The following is a 12,587-nucleotide window of genomic DNA, read 5'->3' as shown; positions in this document are numbered from 1 at the left end:
GAAGGTCAGCGGTTCGACTCCCCTGACGGGGTGAGCTCCCGTTGCTCAGTCCCTGCTCCTGCCAACCTAGCAGTTTGAAAGCACATCAAAGTGCAAGTAGATAAATAGGTACTGCTGTGGTGGGAAGGTAAACGGCATTTCCGTGCACTGCTCTGGTTCACCAGAAGCGGCTTAGTCATGCTGGCCACATGACCCGGAAGCTGTCTGCGGACAAACGCTGGCTCCCTCGGCCTGTAAAGCAAGATGAGTGCCACAACCCCAGAGTCGGCCACGACTGGACCTAACGGTCAGGGGTCCTTTTACCTTTACCTTTATGTTCCTAAGTAGATTTTTGCAGCTAACGCCTTTCAAAACACCAGCTTGGCATATTCTTCAGCTGTTTCCCATATTCCCCACCCCAAACCCGTAGCGTATATAATCGGTGGATCCCTTTCACTTTCTTTAGCAAGCTTCCAAATGGGTAATTACTTCACCGGAAGATAAAGCGTTTAACACCAGTTAAATTAAACCAAATCAGTAGTGAAATAGTGGGTCTGCACTGGCATTGTATCTCTCCAGGAGCAGATTATTTCCATATGCAGTGAAACAATGGCAAAATCCATCAGTTTCCGAATGATGTCACAAAGGTTGTTTTTTAAGGGTATTTTGTGTATTACCTGTCTCTCCAGTAAGCTTTTGATAATATAATGAAGATGTGGTCCCTGGAAACGACCAAGAACAGGTTAATAATATGATAATTGCAGCATGAATTGTGACTGCAAATAAATGGGAAAAACAGAGAAGATCCTCAGATAGAGAATCAGCTAAAAAGACCATGGAATACTTAAGCAGTGGTACTTATGCATTTAATTAGATTCAGCGTAGGTAAGGAAGAAGAAAATAAAATTATTATTTTTTGAAAGCTGTATATTTAAAATATATATATTTGTAGAATACCCACTTTAATTAGATTATGCCAGAAGATTTACTCTAGTCCTAGAAGAAAATATATAATATTAATGACTTGAAGTTTAGTGATTAACACATTATATATTGGTTATCACCATTTCATTGTCTTGTTTTCTCCCCTCTTAAGCTGTCCTTATGAATTGCAGCTTGTGAATTAACTGTCAAAAATTATTAGTATGGATTAATTAATTAATTAATTAATGGTAATCATAATAATAAAAAGAAGACATTAAAGCAGAACTAATTTAACTCTTGTTGACAGTAGCCAGCCAGGTAATAGCTACAGTTCACATTTAAGGGATCCTATTGGAAGTATCATTTCTTAGGGCTGAACTAAACCTTGTTTTCAAATGCATGTAATAAAACCTGTTTGAAAGAAAAGCTGATCTGGGGAGAGAATCGTTTTGGGTGGAGAAATTGAGGCTGGTGGGCTTAACCTAACTTTCCCCCCTGTCAGTCTGCACGCTGCTTTCTCTCATTGCACAATACACCCACAAGTGTTCCAAATGCACCTTTACCTTCCCAGATGTGAAATTCTGTGGGGAGGAAAGCAGCTGGTGGAAAGGGGAGGCAATTTAGAGCAGAGAAATTATCAGAGCAGGATTAAGTACTCCCTCCTCTTTGGCTTCTCTGATCTAAATCATCCCTTTTTGAAGTGTCTTTTCTTTTTCTTTCAAGAAAAAAAAAGTCCGTTGGGATTTTGCTTCACCCAAATATGTGTAGTGATCAAATGAGCTGAGATGAAGCACCTTGACATTAAGTGATGCCCTTACAGTGAAGTGAAGAGTGATCAGAGAAGTAACTGTCAGGAGCTCGTCCTACTCTTGAGTAGGACCCTGGTAGAGACACATGCCTGACTGGCATGTTCTCTCCCTCCTGGTCGTTCTTTTGGGAGCTTCAAAAGCTTTCTTCAGCCCGAACATCACAGCAACTGATGCCAACAGACACTGGCACACTTAGGGATCTGCAGAGTCTTCGTAGTTTGTGTAACAGACGTCAGCAACTCAGCATTTTGGCTAATCTACTTTATTTACATATAAACACACACGAAGCACTGCAACATGGCTCCCTCTCTCTCTAGCATCAGACAGCAGAGAGAAAGAACAAAGGATAATTATCCCACTTCACGGAACACAGTAACACAAACTTCCTGTCTCCGTCACTTCCCACTCTGTGGAGTCTAAACATACACCATCATATGATAAACAAAAATCCCATGACTGCAGTCATGGAGCAGGAATTCAAACAGTAACATTCAGCATGGGACTTTTAATTCTGATTGCTTTAAGGGAATATATATAAGATCACTGAAGCTGACTGGGTTTGTCCATTCCCTTGCTAGGGAGACCATCTGGAGAATGAAAGAAAAAAACCCACACAGTCATCTGAGTTTCCTAGAGAAATAAAGACAATCATTTACATGAAACAAAATACATTTTAAAAAAAAATCAAAGCATAATTCTCATAGATGAGGGTGAATGAGGAGTCGGTGCATCGACTAGGAAGGGGAGAAAGTACCAACAGTAAGGGAATGGCAGAATAAGTTACTAGACTATGCAGAAATGGCTCAATTGACAAATAGGTTAAGGGGAAATACAAAACAATCATGTACTCAAAAATGTTTAAGAAATACTTCCAAAAATATAATAACGATATAATAACTATGGAAAGCACGCCTCGGTTTAAGAACGGCTTTGGTTTAAGAACAGACTTCCGGAACGGATTAAGTTCATAAACCGAGGTACCACTGTATGATGTTTAACATGTTTTATATTCCTTCATAAACTGCTTAGAGGTCTTCTATGAAGCAAGCACTATATCCATTCTGGTAAATAAATAAATACATTATAGAGCCACCCACCTAGCACTGAATGTAGAAGATGGATCTCTACCCTGTGGGACTGACAATGCAGAAAACAGGCCCACCAAGAGAGATAGCAGAGGAAAGGCAGGGTAGTGGAACGAGGCGGAGACATGGGAAGAATATTTGGCTATTTCAATATCTGTGCCATTAAGTGACTGGTTACACAAGTTGCCAGTCTGTATGCACGGTTGAGTTGTTACAAATTAGATCCTAATAAGCAGGTAAAGGGCTTTAATCCGTTACTCCTCTCTATGGACCTGATCCAGATTGTAGTAGGGCATGCCTGCAATTTGCATAGCGGGAGGCATTTCCAGAAAAGTGAATGCGGGGGGGGGGGGGGTCCAATGCAAATTGCAGGTGTGCTGAACAGGAGCAACAGAGGTCTGCATTATGGAAGGTCTCGAAAGATTAAAGCCCCCAACCCATTCCTTAGACTAGAGTCTCAATCCAAATTCACCTCCCCCATAAAAAAACCTGAATATTAGTGCTTAAAAAAACCCCCACCTCTTTCTACACTTAAAGGCAAATCTATGTGGTTAGCAGAATGTGTAGCTTGGCCTTTAGTTGTACTAGGGAATGGGTACTAGGGGAAATGAATCAACAAATATTGGGAAAGTTGAAAGTGGTTGGGCTTTGGCCCTCCCTCAAGCAGAGAGTGCTGCAACCGAACCAACCCAGCTGGCTAACTTGGAGCAGACTTTGCTAGGCTTGCTGGTCTACCTGGCTGAAGAGCGCCTGGCTCCAGTTGCCAACCTCATCCTCTCTTCTCCCCCAGGTGTCCTACGTGAAGGCCATTGATATATGGATGGCTGTGTGCTTGCTGTTTGTCTTCTCGGCTCTGCTGGAGTACGCCGCTGTCAACTTTGTGTCCCGGCAGCACAAGGAACTGCTCAGGTTTAGAAGGAGAAGGCGGCACCATAAGGTAAGTGATACGCGAGCCGACGCAGCCGTGTAGAAGAGCACAGCTGAAATGGATGGGTCCTGGGGCAAAGCTGGCCTGATCGAGAATGGGCACTGGAGACCATTTCATTTGGGCAGGCAAGATTGGAGCACGTCGGCGATGAGCCAATAAGACGAGCCCGGCAGCCATATTTGAAAGGGAGATTTGCGTATCGTTTGGAAGGGGCCAGGAGCTACAGCCAATCAATGCTCTCTGGTGCACGGTGGGCAGATGTAGTCATCTATTTCACTCCATCTCCCATCAGTTCCAGCAAGCATGGCCAAAGATGGCAGAAGCTGTAGCCCAAAGACATCTGAGTGGCCCTGGTTTGCAGGCAAACACCTTCCCTTCAAATGCTGTGCTACTCGCCAATGGTCACCATTATTGGCATTATAAACCTGCCCACTGTGTAAAGGGTAAAACTCGGCCCATAATGTGTTATATTAAGGTGGCTTGGGAGGAGCATTTGAGAACGGATGGGAAACTACCAAAACAGAAGGCCAGTGCAGTAGCTGCTTCTCTGACATTCAGCTTGCTCTCCCAGTTTTGCAAAAAGTTAACTCTACCGATTCAAAGAGCCTGTGCCTGTAACTGAAGCTCTCCCGGTCATGCTGTCCCCATTGCTTCACGTGCTGCAATATCATTCATGGGTCCATGCTGCTTTCTTTAGCTGGGTTGGGAGGCAAGGAATGGTCTCAGAACTGCACTGCTGAAGTAGCCGGTTTCCTATATAAAGGTAAGTAGAACAAACTCTCTCACCAGTCAAGCTCCCTGTTGGGTTTGCCGAATCATAGAGTTGGGGGGAACCCCCAAGGGTCATCCAGTCCAACCCTTTGCAGTGCAGGGATCTCAACTGAAGCATCCAGGACAGATGACCAGCCAACCTCTGCTTCAAAACCTCCAAGGAAGGAGAGTTTTTAAGCAGAGGTTGACTGGCCATCTGTAATGATGCTAAGCTGTATGGATGCGCTTTGTCAGTGACTGGCCTCAAGCGGAATAAGGTGAACTTGGTAGGCCTCCTTGTGCCTCCCCGACTCTGAATCTGCCTACTCCAAAGAAGTGTTTTGATGGGGCAAGACATAGATGAGACAAAAACAGCAGAAGGTTGCAGTATATCCCCAGCCCTTAGCATGCTCTAGTTCTACGCCAGTGTGGTGTAGTGGTTAAGAGCGGTAGACTCGTAATCTGGTGAACCGGGTTCGCTTCCCCGCTCCTCCACATGCAGCTGCTGGGTGACCTTGGGCAAGTCACACTTCTCTGAAGTCTCTCAGCCCCACTCACCTCACAGAGTGTTTGTTGTGGGGGAGGAGGGGAAAAGAGAATGTTAGCCGCTTTGAGACTCCTTTGGGTAGTGATAAAGCGGGATACCAAATCCAAACTCTTCTTGTTCAGGGTTCCAACCAGCTTGAAACAGGTGCTTTATATTTTTTTTAAAAGATATTTATTGAAGTTTCAAAAAAAAATTATATAAAATAAAAAAAGCAAAAATACAAACACAGACAACAACAAGTATAATTTCTATCCCTTATTTTCTTAATTCCTTACTTTCCCAACCTCCTCATACCTCCCCTTTCTGTATTCCAATTTCTAATGAAACAGGTGCTTAGTAGTCTTGTTCAGGCTTTACCAGAGAGGGCTGCAGGGGAGGTGAAAGAAAAAGGATTGGCTTTAGACCTCCTCTTTGGGCTTCATAGAAGCTAAAGCTGTGCTCAGACCTTCCTCTTTATATTGTCATTAGCCCTTGGGCTCCGATAACTTGCAAAGTATTTTGCAGGAGGCAGCTTGTGGGAAAGGGTCGTAACTCAGTAGCAGAGCACCTACTTTACACAGAGATGATTCAATCCCCAGCATCTGTAAGTAGGGCCTGGAACATTCCCTGCCTGAAATTCCACAGAACTGCTGCTAGGCAGTGAAGTTACTACTGAGCTGGCTAGAGGCTCTGGCAGATAGAGTGGAGGAAACCAAGAGTGGGTTCAACAATCAAGAAGCAAGTTTCTGCACCCGCTGTAGAGGGGGGGGGCAGATTGGCTTATCAACCTGGGAAGGTAGCCCATCTAGAATAAGGAAAACTCTGATCCTAAATCTCTGCTGCCTTGTGTCTATACTCATTCATGAGAAAGGCTTCTGGAGTAAACCCCAGGGGGAAATCCATACCCATTGTCTTTCGGGACATCTTTGGGAGAAGAGAAGACTATGGAGTAAACCCTACACAAATCTGGAGTATAGTCCCTAAGACTGCTGGATGGCACCTTGTACGCCTCCTTCTGATAACTCCTGCAGCCAAGATGGTGCCAAATATATTGCTCTGCTTTCCTTTGGTCCACATCAGCAAAGCCGAGAGAGGGGTCTTGTTGTCTGGGCAGCCCAGGACCTCCAAACACAATGCCCATGTTTGCGCCCTGGAGAGGTCACTTTGGTGCTGCTAACACAGCAAAAGCAACACAGGAGGCATAGTTATGAGTTACCAGTCTCTGCAGCTACAGCAGGCGCTGTGATTCTCTAGTTGTTTTTCTTTCCCCTGGAGACACATTCTATTGTCTCAAGGCAGATGGATGCCAACACTGGACCAAGGGTGTGACTCTCGGCATAAGGCAGCTTCTTGACGTGTTCCTGCTACCACTCCAGCCATTTGTTGTTTGCCTGCCTCACTCATGGTGGGTTTGTGAGGGTGACTTCATAACAGCCGAAAGCAAATGGAGAAGAGGGAATAAATATCCCACTGAGCAGGTGGAAAAGAGTGGCAATCTACTATTTTGCCACAAAAATTCTGTGAAGGTACTTTGCTTCTTCTTTTTTCTGGTGGCCTGTCGACTTTCTGCAGAGGGAGAAAGGTTGGCTGGAACTACAAAAGAGAAAGGGGGAAAAGAGGCTAGCCTGAAAATGATACTGAGAAATAAAGGGAACTTGTAATGAAACGGAAAGTTGAACAATGTTATTTTTCTGGTAAGGCAACATCTCTCAAATATAATTCAATATTTCAATCAAAATGCATAGGGACAATTAATTTGAGTTATCATTTCATTAAAGTTTCATCACCATCTTGAGGCTTGCCTCTTTTCTTTTCTTTTCTTTTCTTTTCATTTCATTTCATTTCTTCCTCCCTCCCTCTCTCTCTTCCCTTTTCTTTCTCTCTTTCTTCTTTCTGAATAAGGTGTAGATTCAATATCAGTCTGTACACCTAGTCTCCTGAATCTTGTGCCAGAATTAGCACTGGACATGGCGGGCGGGCAGGGGGGAAGCAGTTGAACCAGATCTCCTGGCTGCTTTTTCTTTGAAAAATATCAAAACTGGCTGGTGGGATGACTAGGTGCGTGGGAGTTTAAGATTACAGGCTTAATATTACAATGGGCTTCAATTTTACCTTCCCAAATGTAAATATACCCACCATTTCCACACAGACTTTTCTAAGTCCTTAGAGTTGAGCTTCTACCCGCATGAGTTTCAGAAGTCTATCTTTGTGGTACGGCTAAAATGCAGAATGTGACTCTTGGGATACAGATAAGTTTCTTGCTTCGCATTGCTGCCACCTGCTGGCCAGAGCAAGATTTTATTCTTTTTTATTATTATTTTTAAAATAGAAAGATAAGCAGACAGTACGTTTTTTTAAAAACCACCTTTGAAAAGCCCCCAAGTCATCTTGAGGTTAAAAGACTGCCTCCCGTCCCAATTCTTAACTCGCCCCTTCTCTTTTAACTGGGTGGTAATTTTCAACGCTTCATCTATCACGTAAATTAAAATAGCAAATTCCATTTAATAACTTGATAACCCACATTTGCCTGTGTCACCATAATCTAAATCTGCCTATTAAATAAATTGGAATCTCTTTTTATAGTTTAGTGCCAAAACTGTAGAAATAATAGTTCTATGAACTCCTGACTTCCTTTTATCTTGGTTCTAATTGAGGACAAATATTATGCATGCATGGAAATTCCCCAGGGGGGAGTAGCATACAGATCTATTAAAGTACTTGAAAGCAGGCAGCACCTACACGCAGTGCAGAACACTGGCTAGCACTGAGAGCAGCTGTTCTTGGCAGACTGATGCTGTGATCTTTCCTATCTCTCTCCTTTTATCCATTAAACCAGCATAAGATCATCTCCCCTTTTCTAGGTATCTTTCCCCAGGAAGAAGGATGAGAGGGGAAGAAAGGGAGGCTTTCTTAGACCCTGGGAATATTTTTTCATCAGGATACATTATATGGACCATCTGGAAGTTGAATGCCAGCATGTTTAAACAAGAGGATCAAGGAGGTTATAAAGCACAAGAATGATTCATTGGGGGGGGGGGGGAGGAAATCTTGACAAACCTACTAAAACAATAAAAAGTGCCCCAGACCTGCAAGCCAAATGCAAAGATACAATGAGCTGGGATAGCTCAGTTGGTAGAGCATGAGACTCTCAATCTCAAGGTTATGGGTTCAAGTCCAACGTTGGGCAAAAAGAGGTTTGGACTAAATGACCTTTGTGGTACCTTCCAAGTCTGTGATTCTAAGGCAAGCCAGTAATAAAATTGTCAATGATATGAAGCTGTTGATGGTTTTTAAAAAATGAAAACAGGAAATGAGCCCAGGAGGAAGCAAAAGTTCCAGATAACAAAGGTGAAAAGACAGGGACATTTCAGAGATTTTCTTCCCTCACCTAGTGCTGCACATCCAAACTGTGTTGGACTTTTTTTTTTATCAACTTGCGCAGCAGTTCCCTTTGCTTTTGAAACCCAGACTTTCCAAAGCACTTTGTGTTATTTCTGCACATGGGAGTGAAGGGAGTCTGGAAAAAGTAAAAAAAAAAAAAAAAAACCTCAACAGGATAACTCTTTGAATACCACCTTTAGAACATTTCACAGCCGAGAAAGTGCACTGGAAACATCAAAACCAGCGTCTTGCGTGGTGCCAGTTCAAGGTGTAAAAGGAGACATTGTGAACAGAGAGCAGGTAGCTAAAGAAGAGACCCCACTCTTTTGGTGTTGACTGTAGAGAGCCAGTGCTATCCCCCAGGGAGGAGAGGGGAGGAAAGGGAAACAGGGATGATGCGCTTACAGATCCAACCTGCTCCTGAGACTAAACGGTTCCATAGGTAAGTCATATGCCTGGCAGCGAACTCCAGATGAAGCAAAACTTCATTCAGTATTATTTGCTCAGATTTGCCAAAGCGCTCTCAACTCCATTCATACTTCCTTGCTGTGAACTTGTGGCGGTACAATTCATCCATACCATGCAAGGCCGCTCTTAAAAGATACTCTGCAAAGAAAGGAAAAGGAAAAGCCATGCATAGGGAACTTGGTCTAAATTAAAGTCCATCGGTTAACTGGTGGCAAATTTCACCACACCTTTTCCTCCAACTGCTTCCCAGCATATAACTTGGAAAGGTCCTGCTTCACTCATGATAATGAATGCAGAGTCTTAAACTGGATGTCCTACTCTGTGTGTACTGATATTTAAGAAAGCTTGAAAAACAGAAGCTTCTATATGATAATATCTAGGCCAGGATTTGCTCGTGGACAGCTGCTTCATATTCTGAATTAAAGACCGTCAGTTATTTGGCTTCTTTTCCTGGCCCTGACAAGAATTCTTATTTATTTAATTAATTTACCGTATTGGCCCGAATATAAGCCACTCCCCTAAAATTCCGCAGGCACTCACACCCGTTCCATTTTACCAGATGTCTGATTCAGCAGCAATATCATAAAAGCCAATTTTTGTAAGGTCACAAATTTAAGCCACACTTTAACTTTTAACGGTCAGAGTTTGGGGGGGGGGAGTGAGGATTATATTCAGGCCAATATGGTATTAAATTCATCTGAGGAGCATAGGGCAGTTTACAGTATAACATATATTCATACATCCCGTAGGTGACGTCTCACTATCTTTAATTTAATAAAAAAAAAAACACTAACTCTTTCAAAAATAGGCAGGTCAGTCTGAATGTAGCCTTTCTCCAGCTCATAGAAGCATAAAATTTTCTTTATTGGGTTCTTAAGTTTAGTGAGGATGCCGTAAGCGCCACTCACATTCCCACAATCCAGCAGAACCCAGTCCCAGAATCCCTTGTGATGACTGTTAGCCCAGTTTGAGCCCGTAGCTGTGCCTCTATGACCTTGAGGATCTCTGCAAGAGACCAGGGAAGGAAACAGAGTGGAAAGGGAAAGCCCCAAAGAGACAGAGAGGAGCATCAACCATCAAAACTGATGCTGTACGCAGGTATCTTTTAAAGGACGAGCCTTTTCTGCTCAAAGTCCATGTAACTCCATAGAAATCCACATGGAACGACTTTTGCTATATGAGTTACATGGAGCCCACTCCTTCTGGGCAAGCCAAGAATAAAGAAGGTATGGATGGGGAGGAGGGGCAGAAGCAAAACAGGGGATATCTTGTTGAGGACAAGGAATGGTTCCCGAAGGAAAGGCAGGTCAACCCACTTTCCAATGGATCCCCTGCTTTGCATCTGTGCATTGTACTGCACCCATCTATAAGGCTGGTCTCTCCAAGAGGGGGTTGCCCAACTCGAGCAAGGCCTGACAAGAGGGACCTGTCCCCAGGGACTTTGGAGCTGTGGTAGGAGAGCCTTATAGCAAGGGTGCACTGCCTATATCTTATTTGTAAGTAGAGCCCTATGTTTAATATATTTCAGGAGGACGACACCGGAGAAGGCAGGTTCAACTTTTCGGCCTACGGGATGGGGCCCGCCTGCCTTCAGGCCAAGGACGGCATCTCGGTCAAGGGAGCCAACAACAACAACACGGCCAACCCAGCGCCGCCCCCTTCAAAGTCTGACGCCGAGATGCGCAAGCTCTTCGTCCAGCGGGCCAAGAAGATAGATAAGATCTCGCGGATCGGCTTCCCCATGGCTTTCCTCATCTTCAACATTTTCTACTGGATCATCTACAAGATCGTCCGAAGGGAAGATGTCCACAAGCCATGAGCTGGGGTGCAAGGTTCGTAGGTGGAATTCCAAGAAGAAGATGAGGATGGATGGTGGTTAAAGGCAAGACAGATGGTTACTCTATACACACTACGTGCAATAGCAATGCAGTGATGCATGAATTTAAGAATGTGGCAATATCTATTTTAAAAAACAAAAACAAAGTGGGTGACTTTTAAAACAAAATATATGAACTGAGGAATATTACGGGGGGTGGGCAGTGGGAAGAAAGCTTTCGAAAACTTGAGTGGGGTAAGATTACGGGAGGGGCAAGTTGTTTTACCGCACTGGGAAGTTTAGGATTGCTACGGCGGCAGTCCAAGCAGTGTAATATATTAAATATATATTCATGCTTAATTATAATGCAAAAATAAATCCTTTTTTAGCCTATTAACAGCTTAGATTCTAAAGCCGATGGAATGATTCATGATTCCATGTGCAAAGAGGATTGCAATTACGCTTAAACCAGACTCTTGCTCTGTAAGGCCATACCAGTTTCTAAGCAAGCACGCAAAAAAAAGCAAAAAAAGACAAAAAAAGACAAGCAAAAGAGAAAAAAGTCATATACTATATACTGCCCCATGTTGTTCGTGTATGGTTTGAAGATGGAATGAGTTGGGCCAGGGGATTTTTAAAAAAAAGAAAAGAAAGGAAGAGTCAGGGTCCACTGGGAGAGATTGAGGGGTGCCAAAGTTGCATATTAGAAAGCAATCATTTTATGATCCAAGAAAAAAGAACCTATATTATATAGATATATATCGATAGCTAGATAGCAGTCCTATATCCTTTCAGAGAGTGGTGCAAATCCATGGCATTAAATCTAAAATTGTAACTTACATCCTTGAACATCCTTTTGGAGATGTGTCCATAGATTTCAGTGAGAAGCTGGTTGCGCCTCCAATTCTTAAATTGCAAGAGGTAGGAGTTGTGTTTTGGGGACAAAGACACTCAGTCACAACTCATACCTTCAGCAAGATTCACCTCAGTGTGATCATGGAGTCATGATGCAATGTGGGGTTTTTTTAAAAAAAAAATAATCTTAAGATGCTCGCCATGTTTCTTTAAATAACAAAAGCAAATTGTTACTGTGAAAAGCTAAGGCTTTAAAATGAACCCACATAAGGAAGGTATTCTGCACTACAGGAAAGAAGGTGTGTGTGTGTGTGTGTGTGTGTGTGTGTGGTGTGTGTGTGTGTGTGTAAATAGAAGTAACAGAAAATTAATTTTAATTGGTAAACCTGGGGTGGGCTATGGGAAAGAATGATATATATCTATACAGAAAAGATGACCATTATTTTTTGACATTTCATAGCATTAGTAATTTTCCAGTGGGATTGCTAGCCCAACTATATTTTTGTAACTCTTTGGTGCTGCATTTAGCTTTCATGGCTAGCAAGACACGAACGAGATTTCCATTTGTGCATTTCTTTTCCCAACCCCCCCGTATGGCTTCCATCGCTGCTACGTTGCAGAGAAGAAGAAACGGCCATGCACATTTACATGGACTGGGGGAGGTGACCAGCTCCACAGGGGAAGTTAAAACTGGCAGTGAGGAGCCCTTTGGGGCAGCTGAATGTTTAGTCAGTGTTTGGGGTGAGGACGGGTGAAAGGGAAGAGGAAGGATAGAGATACAGTGTCCTTCGGTACGATCTTCCAGACACAAGCTTACTGCTTTTGGATTAATTTCCCCTTTTCTTGCACTTTAGAAAGTTAACATGAAAAAAAGATTTAGTGAGCAGGTTCAGCGGGACAATCAATTTGCATTCAGTGTTGGCCCTGTATTGGCAAAGAACAATAGCCCAAACCAGGAGAGTTCTCCACTTTCAATTGCTGTAGTAGACAACGTCAGTCTCTTTCTTGCATTGATGTCCCCTGTAGCAAACGCATAAAGCATGGCCGTCATTGATATGTGCAACTT

General features: G+C 43.2%; 1 protein-coding gene and 1 non-coding gene across 2 annotated transcripts in view; both read left to right on the top strand.

The window, feature by feature from the left end:
• The window catches only part of GLRA1 (glycine receptor alpha 1), an 85,177-nt gene extending 73,338 nt beyond the window's left edge, over positions 1-11,839 (top strand). Inside the window, exons 8-9 of the mRNA XM_028718319.2 lie at positions 3,588-3,734; positions 10,379-11,839. Of these exons, the coding sequence (XP_028574152.1) occupies positions 3,588-3,734; positions 10,379-10,669 (438 nt within the window). The 3' untranslated portion in view covers positions 10,670-11,839. The remainder of the gene's footprint in view (positions 1-3,587; positions 3,735-10,378) is intronic.
• On the top strand, positions 8,116-8,188 carry TRNAE-CUC (transfer RNA glutamic acid (anticodon CUC)). The gene has a single exon. It is a non-coding gene; the product is annotated as a tRNA-Glu (tRNA).
• Positions 11,840-12,587: the final 748 nt, after the last annotated feature.

Source organism: Podarcis muralis, chromosome 2, assembly GCF_964188315.1.
Source record: "Podarcis muralis chromosome 2, rPodMur119.hap1.1, whole genome shotgun sequence".
Lineage (NCBI taxonomy): Eukaryota > Metazoa > Chordata > Lepidosauria > Squamata > Lacertidae > Podarcis > Podarcis muralis.
Note: the sequence above shows the minus strand (reverse complement) of the source record. Positions and strands in the feature narration are given on the sequence as shown.